Raw genomic sequence first — 19978 nt, 5'->3', positions numbered from 1 at the left:
AAATATACTCTCTCCCAATGTATAGACCACGTTTCATATAGGCAAATAAACGTGATGCAGCTTCTTTCTCAGGTCCCTCTAATATAACACCAGTATACAAGCTTTCACACCAGCACTAATATATTCTCTGTAGAATATCTGTCCTTATTAACAGACCACCTCGAAAAAATATACAAGTTTGTTTGCCACTGTTCTTGATGTAGGCAAGCTAATTCACTGAAACTTTGTCCACCTGGTCAACTTGTGTAAAATTACAAATTTTAACAGGCAGTGCTCCCTAAGTATTGTTATGGTAATAAGGCCCAAAGTAGCTGGTAAATGTTGCAAAAAAAATGTCCATAAGATTAGGAACCTAAAACTTATTAATAGAGATGAGCGAGCACCAAAATGCTCGAGTGCTCGTTACTCGAGTCGAACTTTCAGTGATGCTCAAGAGCTCGTTTCCAGTAACGAACCCCATTGAAGTCAATGGGCGACTCGAGCATTTTTGTATATGACTGGTGCTCCGCTAAGATTTTCATTTGTGAAAATCTTAGCAAATCACTAAAGTCATGTAAAAAACACAGAAATGGATAGGGCAGACGAGGAGCAACATGCAGGGCTGCATTTCAGGCTCCGAGGTCTCACTATTAAGCCACAATAGTGGTAAGAGTGAGACCCCGCCCCCCGCACTGTCAGCATAAAGATCGTTCTCCTCTGCCACAGCTGTAACAGCTGTGGCAGAGAAGAACGATGTTAGCCCATTGAATTCAATGGAGCCGGCAATACAGCCGGCTCCATTGAAAGCAATGGGCTGCCGGCGAGTGCAGGATGAATTTTCGGGAAGGGCTTAAAAATATAAGCCCTTACCTGAAAATCATCCTAAAATGTGTAAAAAAAAAAAAAAAAAAATTATGTCAGCATTAAGATCGTTCTCCTCTGCCACAGCTGTAACAGCTGTGGCAGAGAATGATGTTAGCCCATTGAATTCAATGGAGCCGGCAGGACAGCCGGCTCCATTGAAAGCAATGGGCTGCCAGCGAGCGCGGGATGAATTTTCGGGAAGGGCCTAAAAATATAAGCCCTTCCCTGAAAAACAAACATGTTAGTGCAAAACAAAAAAAGAGTACAAAAAAAACGTACCTCTCCGCCGCTGCTGTGACCCCTGCCGGCATGAAGAACACATCTGCCGCATGCGGCAGATGTATCCTTCACCCCCGCTAGTTAAAAGAATTCCCTGCTGCTACATCCGCCACATCTGTGGCAGATGCAGCAAAAGGAATTCTTCAGTTCTCAACCGCAGCTGTCACACATGCTGCCGGCATCCTGTCAATGGCTTTTCAGGGAAGGGCTTCATAAGCCCTTCCCTGAAAAGCCATTTAAATTAGTGCAAAAAAAAAAAAAAAACAATTCTCACCTCTCTTCAGTTGCCGGGGCTCAGCCGCGACATCTAGCGCTTTCCCAGGCTCTGTAGTTCTGAGCTATCAGCAGCACTACAGAGCCGGGGACAGCGGCAGAAGTCCCAGCTGAGCCCCGGCAGCTGTTAGTGGCTTTGCAGGGAAGGGCTTTATAAGCCCTTCCCTGAAAAGCCTTTTAAAATAGTAAAAAAAATAAAATAAAAATAGGTAATCACCTCCCTTCAGCTGCCAGGGTACAGCTGCGTCTTCTCCTGCTGTCGCCTGCACTGTGTTGCTGAACTGCTGATCTATCACCAACCGGGGATTTAAAATCCCCGCCTGCTGAAAGAGCTGAATGTAATTGGCTGAGGTGCTCAGCCAATCACAGGCAGCTCTCACCTGTCATTCATTCGGGGAGAGCTGCCTGTGATTGGCTGAGCACCTCAGCCAATCACATTCAGCTCTTTCAACAGGCGGGGATTTTAAATCCCCGGCTGGTGATAGATCAGCAGTTCAGCACCACAGTGCAGGGGACAGCAGGAGAAGATGCGGCTGTGCCCCGGCAGCTGAAGGGAGGTGTCTATTTTTTTTGTTTTTTAAATCACTTATATGTAAAGCCCTTCCCTGAAAAAGAATTCAGGTGTGCCAGCAGACCATTGTCTTCAATGGAGTCGCCGGTGGCAGCAGCAGCGGCTCCATTGAAGAGAATGCCTGCATTTTTATTCTTTTTTACACTAAAATCTTTCTTTTTCAGGGAAGGGCTTATATGTAAAGTCCTTCCCTGAAAAGGAATGCAGGGAGCCAGCAGGCCATTGTTTTCAATGGAGCCGCTGGCAGCAGCCGCGGCTCCATTGAAAGCAATGCGTGCATTCCCTATGGTGCACGCATGTCCTATCTTTGCAGGCACGCACCTGCAAAGTATGGACATGTGCACACACCATAGGGAATGCAGTGTTGTAAATTCAAGCGTGTTTTTGTGCGTGAATATGCACGCACCAAAACACACTCGTCTGAACGCACCCTCAAGGATGATTTTCAGGTAAGGGCTTATATTTTTAAGCCCTTCCCGAAAATTCATCCTGCGCTTGCCGGCAGCCCATTGCTTTCAATGGAGCCGGCTATATTGCTGGCTCCATTGAATTCAATGGGCTAACATCGTTCTTCTCTGCCACAGCTGTTACAGCTGTGACAGAGGAGAACGTTCTTTATGCTGACATAAATTTTTTTTTTTTTTTTTACACATCTTAGGATGATTTTCAGGTAAGGGCTTATATTTTTAAGCCCTTTCCGAAAATTCATCCCGCGCTCGCCGGCAGCCCATTGCTTTCAATGGAGCCAGCTATATTGCCGGCTCCATTGAATTCAATGGGCTAACATCGTTCTTCTCTGCCACAGCTGTTACAGCTGTGGCAGAGGAGAACGATCTTTATGCTGACATAAATTTTTATTTTTATTTTTACACATCTTAGGATGATTTTCAGGTAAGGGCTTATATTTTTAAGCCCTTCCCGAAAATTCATCCCGCGCTCGCCGGCAGCCCATTGCTTTCAATGGAGCCGGCTGTATTGCCGGCTCCATTGAATTCAATGGTCAGTGGTCGTTTAATCGAGACGAGTACCGCGTGGTGCTCGTCTCGAGTAACGAGCATCTCGAGCACCCTAATACTCGAAGGAGCATCAAGCTCGGATGAGTATGCTCGCTCATCTCTACTTATTAACAAATAACTTAAATAAGCTGGAATTTGGCCAGTAAGTAGTACAAGTGCCAACCAAAGCACTGTTACACTGGTTTCTTTTTTTTTGCTTGCATACTTATATTGGTCAAAAAAAATAATATTTGCAAATTTTACAATTTTTTAAACACTTGTAACTCAAAAAGGACATTTAATTTAGCTTTGCCCCATTAGAAAGAGCAGGGTTTAATCCCTCAGTTCCCATAGTTTCACTTAAGTGGAAAAAATTCAGTTCAAATAGTGTGGTGAAGTTCGCATGAGATGTGTTAAGCTTATTATTGCACATATATTACATGCCGATGAGCTAAAAATTTATGTGAATGTCAGCTAGCAACTATTGCACACAAAAATAGATAATGTTGTGTTTTTTCCCGCACTCGAAATACATGCGGGAAAAAAAATGCATGTGAAGGAATCCATTTAATTTGATGGGTTCTAGTCGCCGCACATTCAGCGCAAAGATTTTCTGGCTGTAAATGCGCTGGTGTGTGGCAGCCCTGTATGTTATAGTTCTATCTGAAGGTTATTTTTACTGCATGCAGATAGTAAGTTCAGGAATCTGTCGAACAGATGATCACGTGTTGCATGGAGATATGGAAAATATAAATTTCCCAGTTATTCTTGGCCATGAAGGAGCTGGAGTGGTTGAAAGTGTTGGCGAACAAGTGACCGAACTAAAACCAGGTATGACTAAGAATAAGCATTTCAGTCCTCATCTTGGTAAAGAAAATCTGTCAATGTAAAAATACTATCACAGAAGAATGATCAATGTTTTTACAAGTTGTTCAGTTCCTTTTACATGGAGCAATTAGCACTATGGCATGTGCCCAAACAATCATCCAGGTACATACAGTTCCATTGTTATCAGCACATCCATGTTTGCACAGTTTCTTGGCAATCTGTGGCATGTTTGCTCAGCAGATGATCATGTAATGCATAGAGCCATAATAAGGTTCTTCATGGGGATCCTTGGGTGGCAGGATATCAATGGGAGTCTGCCCTGCCAACTTCAGAAACACATTGTGTTGATTTAATAGAGAGCTATGGCTTATCCTAGATGCTATTTGTTTAAAGGATTTTATTAGGCAAAGTTCACATCTGAATCAGAGGCTCTGTTCGGAGACACCAGCACAGATCTGGTATGGAATCCTAAATGAAATATCGCAGCATGCTGTGTTATTTCATCCAGGAAAATGTCTCCCTGCATGATGGAAACTGAACAGATCCTATTATGATTAGAGATGAGCGAACGTACTCATTACGAGTACTTGCGCACCCGAGCACCGCCATTTTCGAGTACAGCGGTACTCGCGCGTAAAGATTCGGGGGGCGCCGTGGCGGCACGGGGGGTAGCAGTGGGGAGTGGGGGGGAGAGGGAGAGAGAGAGGGCTCCCCCCTGTTCCCCGCTGCTACCCCCCGCACCGCCGCGCCTCTCCCCGGCGCCCCGGCGCCCCCCGAATCTTTACGCCCGAGTACTGAAGTACTTGAAAATGGCGGTACTCGGGTGCGTAAGTACTCATTACGAGTACGTTCGCTCATCTCTAATTATGATCAATCAGGCTTGTACTTACAGATTTTAAATCAGTGTGTGACTCTGAGGATGGTGCAGAACGGTATGCATTGGTTTATTAATGAGGACAACAGGCTTAATAGTTACACTCCTTAAGGCTTCTTTCACACGAGCGCATATCAGCCGGCCGGTCTGATGCATTGGATTCTATGGCCGTATTCCTGAGATGTAAAAGCGCTCGGCTAGCCCAATATAGCGCCAGACATTTTTACGTCGGGCCTAAAAGATAGTCCTGGAACTCTCTTTTGGGCTGGAATACGTTGCCCGCTGCATGGGCTCCTGTGGGAGCCCATGGCAGCAGCCGCAGGTGGAGAAGTTTAGCAGCTTGTCTAAACTCCCTCTGCTCTCCTCCCCCCGTGCAGGCTCACCATTCTTCTCCACCCCGCTGGATCTCTGCAATGGGAGCGGGCGTGGTGGGGGCCATTGCTGGCTGTGGACAAGGGGTGGGACGTGGTCGGAGCTTAGCTCCTGCCCTCTTCCTGCCTCTTGTCTATAGCCATCAATGGGATGAGGCGGGACAGGCCAGTGCTTAGCTCCGCCCCCTCCCATTGCAAAGAACGAGCGGGAAAGAGAAGACAGGTGAGCCTGCGATGGGGAGGGAGGGAAAATTTGCAATAGCATGGTGAGCTCGGTGCATATGCACTGGACCCTACTCCGTGTGAACGGGCACACAAATGTTAGATTTGTGCACCCGTTCACAAGCTTCTATGCCCCAGATGAAAGCGTATATTAGTCAGCTGTGAAAACGGCATTCAATATGCTCTTGTCTGAAAGCAGCCTTACACAGACAAATAGCTTGGTGGTTACACTGCTTTATAAAGACAATTACAGCAACACTCTCTCTTAACAATTTACTCAACGGTAAATGATAAATGATACATGGGACATTACACAACCAAACTTATGTACACATACAAACAGTACAACGCAGGTACTTACTCAGCAGTTTACGTATACTCAGTTATATACATACACAACTACAGATACATATATACATACACTTACATTAGATGATAGTAAGGGCGAGCTACCACAAGTCCAAATAGCAAATGGGAAGATGGAACAGTGCCTTTACACCGCCACCTATTAGAAAGTAGCATTCTTGCAAGTCAATGTTAGAACTTAAACAATAGCTGCACACTGTGTTTATTAAACTTCATTATAATAATTTTCTTAGAACAGTAAGTGCTTATCTGTCTGCCGCTCATGTACCAGTCAATCAGTGTGTGATGAGAGGTAATTTCCAGTCTCTCTATCGCTTGGAGAAGAAGGCTGCTTTCCAAACACAACAGCCATTAGAGGGGTGAGAGGTCCGAGAGAAAGGAAACAGTTATGATAACAAGACCAGTAGAATAAAGTGGATAATGTTTATAGCACATGATGAACGCAGAAACAAAATAGCTTTTTCTTCTACCATTGCCCTCTGCGAAAAAGTCAGTAAACATTATTCAATATATTAGCTGAAATTGCTTCCTATAAAAACTAGAACTCATCCAACAAATTAAAAGGTCTCATACGGTTATACTGATGAAAAAAATAAAAAATAAATGTTATGACCAATGGAATGCAAAAGGAGAAATGATTTACTGGTTCTTAAGGCTAAAATTAGTTATGTTACTAAGAGGTTAAAAAGGGACTTAAGGCAACTGAGTTATGTGCCAAATACATTTACATGAGAAACATTCAAAATCTACAATAAAGGGACATTATAGTAAGTGATCATAATTCTTTCTGTTTTCCCAAGGGGACAAAGTAATCCCACTATGTATCCCTCAGTGTGGAAAGTGCAGCTCTTGTCTTAGTCCGAACACCAACTGCTGTCTAAAAACACAGTGAGTATTTTTGGTGAATAGACTTTGGCCTTCAACTTTATTCTGCCCATCAGTGCCCAAATATTTGCCACTTCTGCCTGTCTCTTTGTTGGGGAGGTTATAATAAACTATTTAGTTTTTTTATTAAATGTAAGGCTGGGTTCACATCTGCACTGGAACATCCCGTTCGGAGGTTTGATCGCAGATTCGGCACAGAATACCAGAAGAAATAGCACTGTATGCAGTGGCTTTTCTTCCAGTAAAATTCCGGGCAGCTGAGCGGAAATTAAACAGACCCCATTATAGTCAATCCGGTCTGTTCGGCATTGTTTGGTTCCATCATAAAATGGATCAGTGCGGCCGGAGAATACCCCTTTCCTGTTCTACCTGTCGGGAGAACGTCTTAGAGTGCAGCGCTGAGCTCAGCTATACATGGTTTAATAGGCTTCGTTGGAAGGTTATTGTCTAAAAAGAAAGTACTGACTGTATTGAGGAGAGCTGCCAAAGAATATATGAGGCAAGGGAAGACCTACTCACAGACTATGCTTGAGAAGGGGGATAGCTGTGGTAGGAAATTCTTCATTCCCCACAGGGGTGAAGAATTCCTTTGCTGCATTTGTCACAGATGTGGCAGGTGTAGCAGTGAATTATTTTTCCTTGGGGGGATGAAGGAAACACAGACAGCTGCTTCTGATTGGCTGAGCACCCTAGCCAATCACAGGCAACTCTCACTGAATGAATGACAGGCGAGAGCTGCCTTTGATTGGCTGAGCAACTCAGCCAATCAGAAGCAGCTCTTTTAGCAGGTGGGGATTTTTTTAATCCCCACCTGCTGAAAGAATTGTATTGGAGAGCCGGGGACAGCGCTGAGAGGGCACAACTGAGCCCTGGCAGCTGAAGGAAGGTGAGTATGTGGTGTTTATTATTTTTACTTGCTTTTCAGGGAAGGGCTTATATTTAAACCTATTCCCTGAAAAACATTTTTCAGGATGCCGGCAGCTGTATCCCGTACCGCAGCTGTCATCTGTGACAGCTGTGATAGGGAATTCTTTATTCCCCACAGGGGTCAAGAATTCCTTTGCCGCATCTGTCACAAATGTGACATTGGAATTCTTATTCCTTGCGGGGATGAAGGAAACATCTGCCACATGCAGCAGATGTGTTCTTCATCCCAGCGGGGATTTAGAATTCCTTTGCTGAATGAGTCACAGATGCTTGCGGCAGATGTGTTCTTCATCCCTGTGGGGACACGGCAGCAGCGGACAGGTAAGTTGTTTTTTTTACACTAAAATTCTTGTTTTTCAGGAAAGGGCTTATATGTAAAGCCCTTCCCTGAAAAACAATGCAGGGCTGCCGACAGACCATTGCCTTCAATGGAGCCACGGCTCCATTGAAGACAATGCGTGCATTCCCTGTGGTGCACGCGTGTCCGATCCTTGCAGGCACACACCTATAAAGCATGGACATGTGAACACACAATAGAGAATGCATTGTCTCTAATAGAAGCGTGTTTTTGTCCGTGCGTTTGCACGCACAAAAACACGCTCGTGTGAAGCCACCCTGAAGAGGTTGTTGTCTGTACAACAGCCCTATAGGATGATATAATGCTGATTGATGGTTGCTCTGAGCGGCTCATTTTACATGCAGTGAGGAAATGTAGTGTGACATGCAGCCACCTAGATATATGGGCACCAATGCAATACATTGTTGGAGCCAGTATCCAAAGCTGTCTTTTATGGCTCATAGAAGAGGACTTAAATGAGTGACCCCCATGATGTCCCTATGCCCTAATTGTAACATTTAATGACAAAAAAACACATACTTTTAAGAAATCATTGGATTTTTTTTTTCAGAAGTGACCTATGCAGCATTATTAGTATTAATAACTTGTTGATTTAGGTCAGTTGCCTGTGGACATCCTTATGGAACATTGAACTATCATTTATAAGACCACTTATGTTGGGCAAAGGGTTGACGCATGCTAATATAAAACCTGAACTCAAATGTATGAAAAAGAAGTATGCAACTGGATACTATGCATCTGTATAGGTCTACCCTTAACTGTCATTTCAAAAATATTTTATACTAAAGCATATATATTTTTAAAGGCATATCATAGTATCATTCTACATTACTCGATACAGCAAAAAAAGTATCCATTAAAATGACAATCTTTTCTTATGTTTGCTCTATATAAACAATGTAAAATTTATAGTATATATGTGGATATTTGATTTTCGCTATCAAAAATATCCTATTGGCAGAGATCCCTTCACATGGAACAACTGGAGTGTTAACTAGCAGAATCATATGCATTTTATTTCTCTTCTCCGTTTGTTTTTCAGCATTAGTGAAGCCCAAAATGTAATGCCTGATAAAACAACAAGGTTCTCATGTAAGGGGAAGACTGTGTATCACTTCTTATGGACAAGTACTTTTTCAGAATATACTGTGGTGCCCATCGATGCTGTTGCAAAGATTGATGACCGAGCACCACTGGACAAAGCCTGTCTTTTTGGTTGTGGATTTCCCACTGGATATGGAGCAGCAGTCAATACGGCCAAGGTGAGACATTAGTTGTGTCTTTATTGCATATTATACAATCAGTACAACAGTAGCTCCATCTCTAAGGGGTTACTGTTTTTATGCAATATTTATCTCCCACCTTGAATCTTGTCATAAGGTTTGTTAAACCCACTTTATGCCTATTTCAACAATTTAAAAAAAAAACTAGAAAAGGAGTGCAACTAAGACAATGCCAAATTTATGCCTACTATTTTTCTTTCTTTTTAGCTCAAAGTAATCATGTAAATATATACCAGCAATGAGTTGGCAAAAGAACAAGGTAGCAAATGATAGTTGAATCTAATTGTCTTGTTTCTATGTAGGTAGAGCCTGGTTCTACTTGTGCCGTATTTGGTTTAGGAGCCATTGGGCTGTCAACCATCATAGGCTGCAAATTATCTGGAGCTTCAAGAATAATAGCCATAGATATAAACAGGAACAAGTTTGAAAAGGCAATGGTTTTTGGTGCTACTGAGTGCATCAACCCTAAAGACTACAACAAGCCGATAGAGAAGGTGATAATGGAAATGACAGGGGACGGAGTACATTATTCCTTTGAGTGCTTCGGAAGTACAGATGTCATGGTATGTAGACTAAAATGTGGATGTATTTAGATGTTAATTTATTCATGGTATTACAAATATGCTATATCTATTTGGTTTATCATTATTATTTTATCGTGGGTATTCATTACCATGTTATAGGATTAGGACTAGAGATGAGCGAGTATACTTGCTAAGGCTAACTACTCGAGCAAGTAGTGCCTTAGCTGAGTATCCTCCCCCTCTCTTCTCTAAAGATTTAGGGCCCGGCGGGGGGCAGGGAGCGGTGGGGGAGAGCGGGGAGGAACGGAGGGGAGATCTCTCTCTCCCTCTCTCCCCCCACGCTCCCACCTGCTCACCGCCGCAACTCACCTGTCACCCGCGCCGGCAGCCGAATCTTTACAGACGAGCGGAAGGATACTCTGCTAAGGCACTACTCGCTTGAGTAGTTAGCCTTAGCGAGTATGCTCGCTCATCTCTAATTAGGACCTCTTTCATAGCAACCTTCTGTTCATTTTTTTGCATCAGTATTCGTGAACCAAAACTACTCATTCTGTGCAAAACTATGGATTGTTATGGGATGGCATCTACTTTTTTTAAAATTAGAAATCAAACACCTAGAAGTAGTTGTAATTTTTCTGCAAAACCCTGCATGCAAATTCATGTCAGACAGATATTGAGTTGTGGCATGATTAGATAAACGGTTTTGCCACCTGAGGCCCTAAAAGTGCTTTCACCCTCATTTTGTAAAGAGGCTCTCAGAGGCTACTTGCAAGTAGTGACTTCTTTTTCCGCTTGTGTAGATCTTGTTGGCCACTAGACATCTCCATGATGCAATCGATGAGATTCTGACCAGTTACCAGAGTTTGAGAGGGGGGCATTATTGGAATGTGAGAAGCTGGATGGTCATATCAATGAATTGGCTGCTACCTGAGCCGTTCTGACCAGACTGTTAGGAGGTATTGGGACCAGTGGATGTGTGAGGTCACTTACACAAGGCAACTGTGCTCAGGACACCACGTACAGAGAAAGAAAGGATTATCTGATCATCTGACAAGCACAAGTAGCTCCAAATGTTTCATTGTCCGCCATCCAGAGATAGGTGGCACTGCTGTTACAGGTCCCTGTGTCTGTCAGAACCATTTCCAGGAACTTGGCTGAAGGATATTTGGACTCACGGCACCCATTATGTGTACTGCCTTTGACGCCTATCCGCTGTTGCCTTCATTTGCAGTGATGTCATACATGGCAAAACTAGACTGCAACAAAGTGGAACCACATTATCTTCAGCAAAGAATCCAGGTTTATTTTGGACAGTGACAATGGCCGTATTTGTGTCTGGAGCTCAGGGGTGAGCGCCTCAATCTTGTCTTTGCTGTGGAGCGGAGCACTTCTGGTGTGATGGTCTGGGAAGCATCGCATATGACAGTCGGCCATCCATAGTATTGGTACGAGGGACAATGACACCTCAGCGATATGTTCAGGACATCCTGCAGCCACATGTGTTCCTTTCATGGCGGGACTTCCCAGAGTGTATATTATACAAGCTTATATACCCAGCATTGCCAAGGTTTCTACTCCTATAGCACATTATAGGATGTTCAGCTTTAAGGGGAATCTGTCATCTACTTTTAGCCCTATAAGCTAAGGTCAGGCTGAGAGTAGGTGACCCACTAAGCCCAGGAATGTAAGTGTTATACTTGCCTTCCCTGCCGTTTCCCCACTGTTGGCGGTGAAATCTGCCGCTGCAGTGTTTTAAGCAACACTGCTAAGCAGTCTGCATGTTTTAATTTTATAATGGGCAAACTACACTGGGAGAACAATAGGGGAGGTAAATATAACACTACATCCCCAGACTCAACAGGTAACCTACTTTTAGCCCATAAGCTTTGCCTGTAAAGCTAAAAGTAGGTGACAGAGTCTCTTTAAATTTCTTGGCGTGACAGTAACTACTAACTACCTATTTGGTCCAATCATCTCCTAACAACATTTGTATGTTGATTGTAGTCCTTGTGAGGATCATATTGAAAACCTTCCTGCAATAAACCGGAATGCCTTGTCACTTTCGAAGCACTGGCTCTCTTCCTCCCCTCCCCTCCCCTTTTTTTTCTTATAAATTACGGCCTCATGCTATTCCAAAGTCTCTGCAGCCTTTGATGTCCTGACCCTGCTCATTCTTAAGTCATTGGTTATATTGTTCACTTGTCTATAAAGTATACAAAAAGTGCTCAGTCAGATGACCATTTTTTAAAAAGGTATGTTAGGTGTGATTGCGATTCGCATCTTTAAAAACCAATGCTTTTGAATGAAAGGGGTCACGTGTGTTTTTTACATGCGAATGAGATTCGCACCTGTAAAAAATATAGCAGTGATTCGCAGAACGCACCTAACTGCGCACAGTGCTCAGCTGTCATTCAGTGAATGGCTGAGCACTGCCTGGGATTGGCTGAGCGCTCAGCCAGTCAGACACAGCCCTTTCAGTAGGCAGGGATAATAAATCCCCGCCTGCTGATAGAACTTCAGAGCAGTTCAAGGGGACCAAGTGGCTAGATGCGCCTGACCCCACAGTGGAGGAGAGGTGAGTATTTTTTTATTTTTTACACCACCTAGGAATGATTTTCAGGGAAGGGTTTATATTTAAAGCCCTTCTCTAAAAAACCCTGCAGGGAAAGGGCTGCAGAAGTGCCAGCCCCATTGAAAGCTATGGGAAAACATTGCGCTCCTGTGCCACAGCTGTGATAGCTATGGCAGGGAAATTCTTCATCCCCGCAGGAAGTCCCCTTGTCACTGAACACTGTGACAGTGCTGAGGGGACTCCCCGCGGAGATGAAGTAATCCTCGACCAATACTGTCACAGCTGTGCCAGAGGATCGCAATCTTCTCTGTATGTTCTCAATGGGGCTGCTGCTGCTGCTGACACCGGCCCCTTTGATGTGACAGCATCCAGGGGTTTCACATCCAAGGAATCCCTTGCTTCAGCTGTAACAGCCGCAGCAGGGGATAGCGACTTTATGTGCGAATTTTGCCAGCACACAAGTGCAAATTTTACAATGTGATGCCCGCTGCATTTTGCGTTTGTTTTATGCAACTAAATGTGCAACAAAAAGCGCCCAGCTGACTGAACCCTTAGCGGTTACATTGGGCTTATTATTATTAACAATAATCAAACCAAAATTGCCTAAGGGCTAGGAAGACCCTGGTTGAATACCTTCATTAGAATTTAACTTTCATTGAACTAAATTAAAATACTAAATGGGTATTTGATGTGCACATTTTGGTTGTGCCAAAAAATATGCAGTATGTTCTGTTTTCCTCCGCATTTGCAAAGAGAAAGAGAACCTATAGAAGTCATTAAACTAACTGACCATTTCAATGGCTGAGAGCAGTGTTTCATGTTTTATTGCAAGCGATTTGCAAAGAGTATAGTAAAAAAAAAAACAAAAGAAAAAACCCATAAAAAGTCCATAAAAACCTACACTTGAGCACATCAATACGCAATGCTCATGTGAATCCGGCCTTATAGAGTAGAGATGAGCGAGCATACTCAATAAGGCAAACTACTCGAGCGAGTAGTGCCTTATTCGAGTAGCTGCCCGCTCATCTCTAAAGAGTAGGCTGCCGGCGCGGGTGACAGGTGAGTTGCGGCGGTGAGCAGGAGGGAGCGGGGGGGGGGGGGAGGAGAGAGGGAGAGAAAGATCTCCACTCTGTTCCTCCCCGCCGCTCCCCGCCCTCTGCTGGCACCCGAATCTTTAGAGACGAGCGGGCAGGTACTTAGGTATTTAGGTTATACAAGGTTTCATAGAAGTTTCTGAATATTTTGGCGATCTCCGATGGGTTAGAAGTTTTCCTATGAGAGACTGGATCAACAATATAGGGGATCTTTATTCCTTTTTTGTTTTACTCTATTAGCCATCATTCGGGTGAATTTGTTATTGCTTGTGTAAAACGATGATTTTAAGCTTTTTAAGTTTTTTTCATGTTTTTCTATGAGTATATTTCAAGCTTTAATTCTCATCTCTGTAAGTGTGTTATGTAATGAAATGGATGGTTTAGACTGCAATTCTTTTTCTATATCTGCTAGACGTAATAAGGTGTCCTTAAGTAGACTATCTTTGTTTCTTTTGTAAATGGAGCCCTGCTGGATCATCACTCCTCTGATTACTGATTTATGTGCACTCCAGAAAACTTTCTTTTGAAAATTTTGCTCCTTCATTAAGAAGATGTTATTTCTCCAACTTCCATATGTTGGGATCTGGGGACTAGAGATGAGCAAATATACTCGTTTCGAGTAATTACTCGATCGAGCACCACGATTTTCGAGAACTTCCGCACTCAGGTGAAGAGATTCGGGGGGCGCCGGGGGGCGGGGGGAGGCGTGGCGGAGCGGGGGGTAGCAGCAGGGAACAGGGGGGAGCCCTCTCTCTCTCCCTCCCCCCCCCCACTCCCCGCTGCAACCCCCCACTCACCCACGGCGCCCCCCGAATCTTTTCACCCGAGTACGGAAGTACTCGAAAATCGCAGCGTTCGGGGATGAAAAAGGGGCGTGACCAAGTAGGTTCGCTCATCTCTACTGGGGACCCATCCTCAGTTTGAGAGTGATTGGAGCATGATCCGACCATGAAGTCGTGCCTATTTTGGCTTCTTGTACTCTTTTAAGAATTGGAAAGTCGAAAGTCTACCAGGAACATATTAATTCTAGAAAATGATTTGTGTTGAAATAAGTAAAAGGTATATTCTCTAGAATTCACATTTAAACATGTGAATGAATCAAACAAATTTGCTTCATGCATCAAAGCGGATAAGGTTAGGCCTAGAGATGAGCGAACCTACTCGGCCACGCCCCTTTTTCACCCGAGTGCCGCGATTTTCGAGTACTTCCGTACTTGGGCGAAAAGATTCGGGGGGCGCCGTCGGTGAGTGGGGGGTTGCAGCGGGGAGTGGGGGGGGGGAGAGGGAGAGAGAGGGCTCCCCCCTGTTCCCCGCTGCTACCCCCCGCTCCGCCACGCCTCCCCCCGCCCCCCGGCGCCCATTGAATCTTTTCACCCGAGTACGGAAGTACTCGAAAATCGCAGTGCTCGATCGAGTAATTTCTCGAAACGAGTATATTCGCTCATCTCTAGTTAGGCCCCTTCCTCTGCCTGAAGAGCTGGAGTCCCAGGCAGCATCTGTTATTGCGTTAAAATCACTGCATATGACAAGGTTACACTGCTGGACCTTTTTAATTTTCCTCATCACTGTATTCATGAATCTGATCTGCTTCATGTTTGGAGCATACAAATTGATTAGGGTCATGAGGAGGCCTATAATTTTACAGACTAATATGAGATATCTTCCTTCAATGTCCGCTATTTCCTCAATTAGTTGGAAGTTCACTGATTCTTTAATAGCCACCATTACACCCGCCTTTTTTTCCCAAGGCATTGGCTAGGAATATCTTAGGATATCTAGGTTGAGAGAGTTTAGGGATCTTGTCATGGGCAAAATGGGTCTCTTGTACACAGACAATGTCCGCTTTAGAGGTGTTGGCTTCTCTCCATAGAGCTGATCTTTTGTAGGGTGTATTGAGACCTCTTGCATTTAGAGACAGGATGTTCAGCTCCATTTTAGTTTTAAGGAGTAAGCTTTGAGAGTCAAGATTACTTTCAAAAGGGTATGCTCGAGTAGTCCCTGGTTAATTTGACTATGCACTAGAATTCAAGAGAGAGATTGTCCTGATAGAGGATCCTGTTTTGGAAGGGTAGGGATAAAATCAAACAGTTTGTAACCAAACAGATGGGTCTTATACTTTGAGTAGCCATCTTGTATGTTTTTACCAGAAATGAGCCTTTTCGGGGCCTGGGTTTAGTCGGAGCCCGCTTAGTGAAGGCTGTGAACTGGGGTGTTTAAAATTCGGCCATTTACGGATGTCACCCTTTTCCTTTATTTTGGGGAGTTTCCATTTTCTTAAGAGAGATATACTTTCTTCTTGTGTAGTAATGATGTTGGTAGTGCCATCTTTATTGATAATAAGCTTAGTGGGAAATCTCCATCTGTTGAGAATTTTATGTTCTCTGAGAATAGCCGTAACAGGCAAGAATCTTTTCCGCGCCAGCATGGTCAGCTGCGAGAAGTCTGAGTATAGTTTGATGTTATTGTATGGTTGGGGTAATTCTTTTCAATTTCTCAACGCTTTCATTAGCTCGTCTTTAATGTGGTAGAAGTGTACTCTGGCGATTACGTCTCTCGGAGCATTATCTGGAATATTCTTGTGCTTAGGGAGCCTGTAAATTTATTGAGCTCTTCTGGCCGCACTGATTCTGGTATTCCTCTAAATGTAATATTATTGCGCCTTTTGCGGTCTTCCAGATCTGCCATTTTTTGTTTGAGCGCTTCAACCTCCTCTTCTAATTTGTAGTGAGCATCTATCAGCTTGTTGTGCGCACTCGTGATTTTGCCTGTTTTGTTTTCTAAGTGGTCCACCCTGCCTCCAAGATTTGCTATAGCAGAGCTAACTCTTGTATTAATCTCGGTTAAGTCACTTTTAAGTGAGCCTCTGAGTGCCAACACCATATCTCTGATAAAGTATTCAGATGCTGTTTGGCTAGTGCACTCTATATCGAGAATAGGATCTGCAGCGTCCTTATCAGTGCTGTTATAATGTGTGTTGGGTCAGATGTGGCTTCTTCCATTTTTTGCCTTCTTTTTTCTGGGCTATTGCTGGGGGAATCTATGGTTGTTATTTCTTCCCCTTGTGCTGTAAGGTAAGCATAAGATGACGCTGAGCTGTTAGTCTCCTCCCCCTTCTTCCTTGTGCTGAGCGGGGCCATCTTTCCCTTCCCTGTCATCTTCCTCCTTGTTAACAATGGTTTCTTAGGGGGAGACAGTGACTGCTGGGCATGATATCCCTGTGTGGGAGACTAGGGACAGGAGGAAGCGCACTTACCTCCTCTTCTGTGTGCCAAGTCCCCCCTGCCTGCCGCCTCCTGCTCCTCTCCAGTCTGGCCGCTGTCTGTCGCATCTTCTAACTCCCGCTCCTCTTCTCCACTGCGCGCCGAGAAGAAGTCCGTCAAGCGTCTAGGACCGGGCTTCGTTTGCCTCCTCCGTTACATTGCTAGGTGCTCACTGTCTTCTGGCATCTGTTGTGAGTATTTGTTCTTCTCTATAGTTCCTGTGGGTTGCTCAGAATGATATTCTTTTAGCAGAGCTCACAGTAAGCTGTCCACCATCAGAGCCATCCAGGCCACGCCCCCATGTTATATGAGTAATATAATAATAAATTAGTTAATAACATCTAAAGGATAACTAACTATTCGTCATATGTATAGGGGTGGTTCTTGCTTTTATTTGTGAAGCAGCAACTTAAAAACCACATTATGACTATGTTCAGTGATAGTGGCTTGAAATGTGTAAAAGTGTTCTTTTGTTTTTATCTTCTGCTTCTATGAGATATTTTTTATGGATTTTGAATAAAAGTAAAGTTTTATACATCTATTTTTTAAACATCTATGCCACATCAGATTTCTTAAAATTCTTCATGCGTGTCATTTTTATATTTTGTAAATCCTTTTATATCTGTGCCTGTATTAATCAAGACTAGTATCTGCAGAACACAACAGGCTGCACTTTCAGAAGATTGTTATCTGACTTGTTTTATTTCTTCAAACTAGAAATCTGCATTGGAGTGTACTCACATGGGATATGGAACCAGTGTGATCATAGGCGAGGCGCCTCCAAACACACACATAACTTTTGATCCATATCTGCTACTTACAGGTCGTACGTGGAAATCAAGCATATTTGGAGGTATGAAGTGGCCAATAAAACTTGAAAAAACCCTTCATTTTAGAGTGCCTTTACTGATTTATTTTAGAGAATTGCTTAATCATTCTGTAATATTATGAGAACTGTTATTCAGTGCTAGGTTATAGGCAGACCACATGGGGCAAGTGCCCTTGGGCCTTCATCACGCAGCCTCAATGATGGTCATTCAATGATCTTATCCAGCCAAGAAGATATGGAAAGTGGCCACACATGTCTCCCATAAACTTTAATGGAATGTGCTATATGCAGGAACTTACAACTTTCATATGTGGCTGTAATTCAGGATTTGGTAGTGGTAGTGTCTGGGTCTCAGAAGTGGGATTGGGCTATTTACCATCATTTAACCTGCATTGCTGATATCTTTAGAGTAACCTGATAATAAAACTGCAGAGCACTGAAGATTCCTTGTTCCCTACTGTAGCATACTATACGTTTCCAGTAGGTGCCTAAATGCAGTACTACTTATGATAGCCTGTAATCTTTCCTTATAAATGAACAGACTTCTAAGTTCACTTCAACCCCCTACAGATTAGGACAAGTTCTGTTCAGTCTGCTGGAAAAGGTCATTACAGTTTTGGAAGAAGAGAGCCCATTTTAATTCAAAAAGCTGAAGCTCCAGTTCTGTCAGTTTTACCATCATACTTTAAAATTACACCAAAAGGTGTATCCATAGTGCCGATAGAACTAAAACTGCAGCACTTTTACGTGCAGGTGGGAATACTGAATTTACTGCTTTGATATAGAAGTCTGCATACAAATGGGGAGGAAGAAGAAAGAGCAGGCACCATGGAAGGATCTGTTTGAGGGGTGACATGGGCTTTTTTTTTATCACACCACCTATTAATCAGACAGCATATTTGCTCTCTGATTGTCACATATGAGTGTCTTTTTTAAATTTTCCCAGAAAAGATCGACACTTCTTCATCTAATCCCCCCTCTGCCTTTAACCAGCAGATGATACAATTTTTTAAAGTTTTTCCCCTTTAACAATGCTTTAAATACTGAAAAAATCTAAATAACAAAAAAGCTACACATAATTGGTAGTGCCGCATCTGTAACAACCTATAATTATTATTAATCCAGCATACTAAATTCCATAAACAAATTCAAAAATGGATCTTTTCTGTTCATTTCGCTTCCCCAAAACATGAATAAAAGTAATCAAAAAGTCATGAATACTGTACCTCAAAATGGTATTGATAAAAACTACAAGCTGTCATGCAAAAACAAGCTCTAGTGTTGGAATGTGGCAGCACAAAAAATATTTGTTAAATAAAAAAGGTGCTTAGATTGTGCAAAAGTAGTAAACTTTTTGTACACATTACCTGTAATAAATGAAAAACAAACAAACTAAAAAAAACAGAAAAGAAACTCTGTGAAAAAAGGTATTTAAAAATCGCTCACATGTGACGGGGAAGGGAGGGTGGTGGGGAAGGGGAAACCGCAACAAAAATAATTTTGACACGCCAGGAAAATAAATGGGGCTCTAAAACCACCAAATGGGTAAGATTCCTAAAAAGTATCTGGTCCTTTAAGACCAAAACACTCTGGTCTTTATGAAGTTAGTTAATGACAAAGTTCTTATTTTCATTTTCCAGGTTGGAAAAGCAAAGACTGTGTTCCCAGATTAGTTGCCGATTACCTGTCAAATAAGTTTAATGTGGATGGATTAGTGAGTCATATCTTACCATTTGACCACATCAATGAGGGCTTTCACCTTTTGCGATCTGGACAAAGGTAAAAAAGCAAACATTGAAACTGTATTCAACTTTGCCAGTTTGTTACAATTTGTACAGTAACAGTACATGTGTTATATGCATATGGTCCTTTCTGGCATGTACAAAATAGCAATTATTAGTCCCAATTACTTAGTCATACTAAATCCACAAAACGGATATTGAATTTGGCTGTTGTCCTTTTTATCGTTATTATCTTGCATATTAATCAAATACAGATTATACAATCATATCCTCCAGTCATTCAGTACCTACGCCTTTGGTAAGCATTAGAAATCGGATAAATAATGGAAAGTAGAAAGATTCTGTGTGAATGCACAGATGTAATAGAGCTTCATATTCTAAACACAGTGATGGGAAGGAATGATGGATAGATAGACAGACATGATCAAAAAACAAAGTTAGCCAGATAGATACATACATACATGCTGTAAACCAATATGTAACTTCACAAACTAACTTTAATTGGTGTTCTTTCAGCATTCGTACAGTCCTGATGCTTTAAACAGGAGGTCTCGCTTATGCCTGGCGTTATCCATTCTACAGTAAAAGAAAATGGAATATTTTGGATTAAAAAATTCTTTATTTTTCCATAAATTGTTTTGATCTAAGTTGAAATTAAAGCATGTGCATGTCAGTATTTATTAGTCTTATGTAGAGATGAGCGAACGTACTCGGATAAGCACTACTCGTCCGAGTAATGTGCCTTATCCGAGTACCGCTGTACTCGTGCTGAAAGATTCGGGACGCGCTGCGGAGCGGGGAGCTGCAGGGGAGAGCGGGGAGGAACGGAGGGGAGATCTTTCTCTCCTTCTCTCCCGCCCGCTCTGCCCCGCTCCCCGCTGC

The 19978-nt window shown here is 43.0% G+C and overlaps 1 protein-coding gene across 1 annotated transcript in view; it reads left to right on the top strand.

Annotated features, from left to right (window-relative positions):
- Nucleotides 1-19760, top strand: part of LOC136601743 (alcohol dehydrogenase 1-like) — a 33627-nt gene extending 13867 nt beyond the window's left edge. The window contains exons 3-9 of the mRNA XM_066588845.1: nucleotides 3651-3792; nucleotides 6423-6510; nucleotides 8835-9054; nucleotides 9378-9638; nucleotides 17243-17378; nucleotides 18995-19133; nucleotides 19613-19760. Of these exons, the coding sequence (XP_066444942.1) occupies nucleotides 3651-3792; nucleotides 6423-6510; nucleotides 8835-9054; nucleotides 9378-9638; nucleotides 17243-17378; nucleotides 18995-19133; nucleotides 19613-19637 (1011 nt within the window). The 3' untranslated portion in view covers nucleotides 19638-19760. The remainder of the gene's footprint in view (nucleotides 1-3650; nucleotides 3793-6422; nucleotides 6511-8834; nucleotides 9055-9377; nucleotides 9639-17242; nucleotides 17379-18994; nucleotides 19134-19612) is intronic.
- Nucleotides 19761-19978: the final 218 nt, after the last annotated feature.

The sequence above is a fragment of the Eleutherodactylus coqui genome, unplaced genomic scaffold, assembly GCF_035609145.1.
Source record: "Eleutherodactylus coqui strain aEleCoq1 unplaced genomic scaffold, aEleCoq1.hap1 HAP1_SCAFFOLD_120, whole genome shotgun sequence".
In the NCBI taxonomy this organism is placed as follows: Eukaryota; Metazoa; Chordata; class Amphibia; order Anura; family Eleutherodactylidae; genus Eleutherodactylus; species Eleutherodactylus coqui.
Note: the sequence above shows the minus strand (reverse complement) of the source record. Positions and strands in the feature narration are given on the sequence as shown.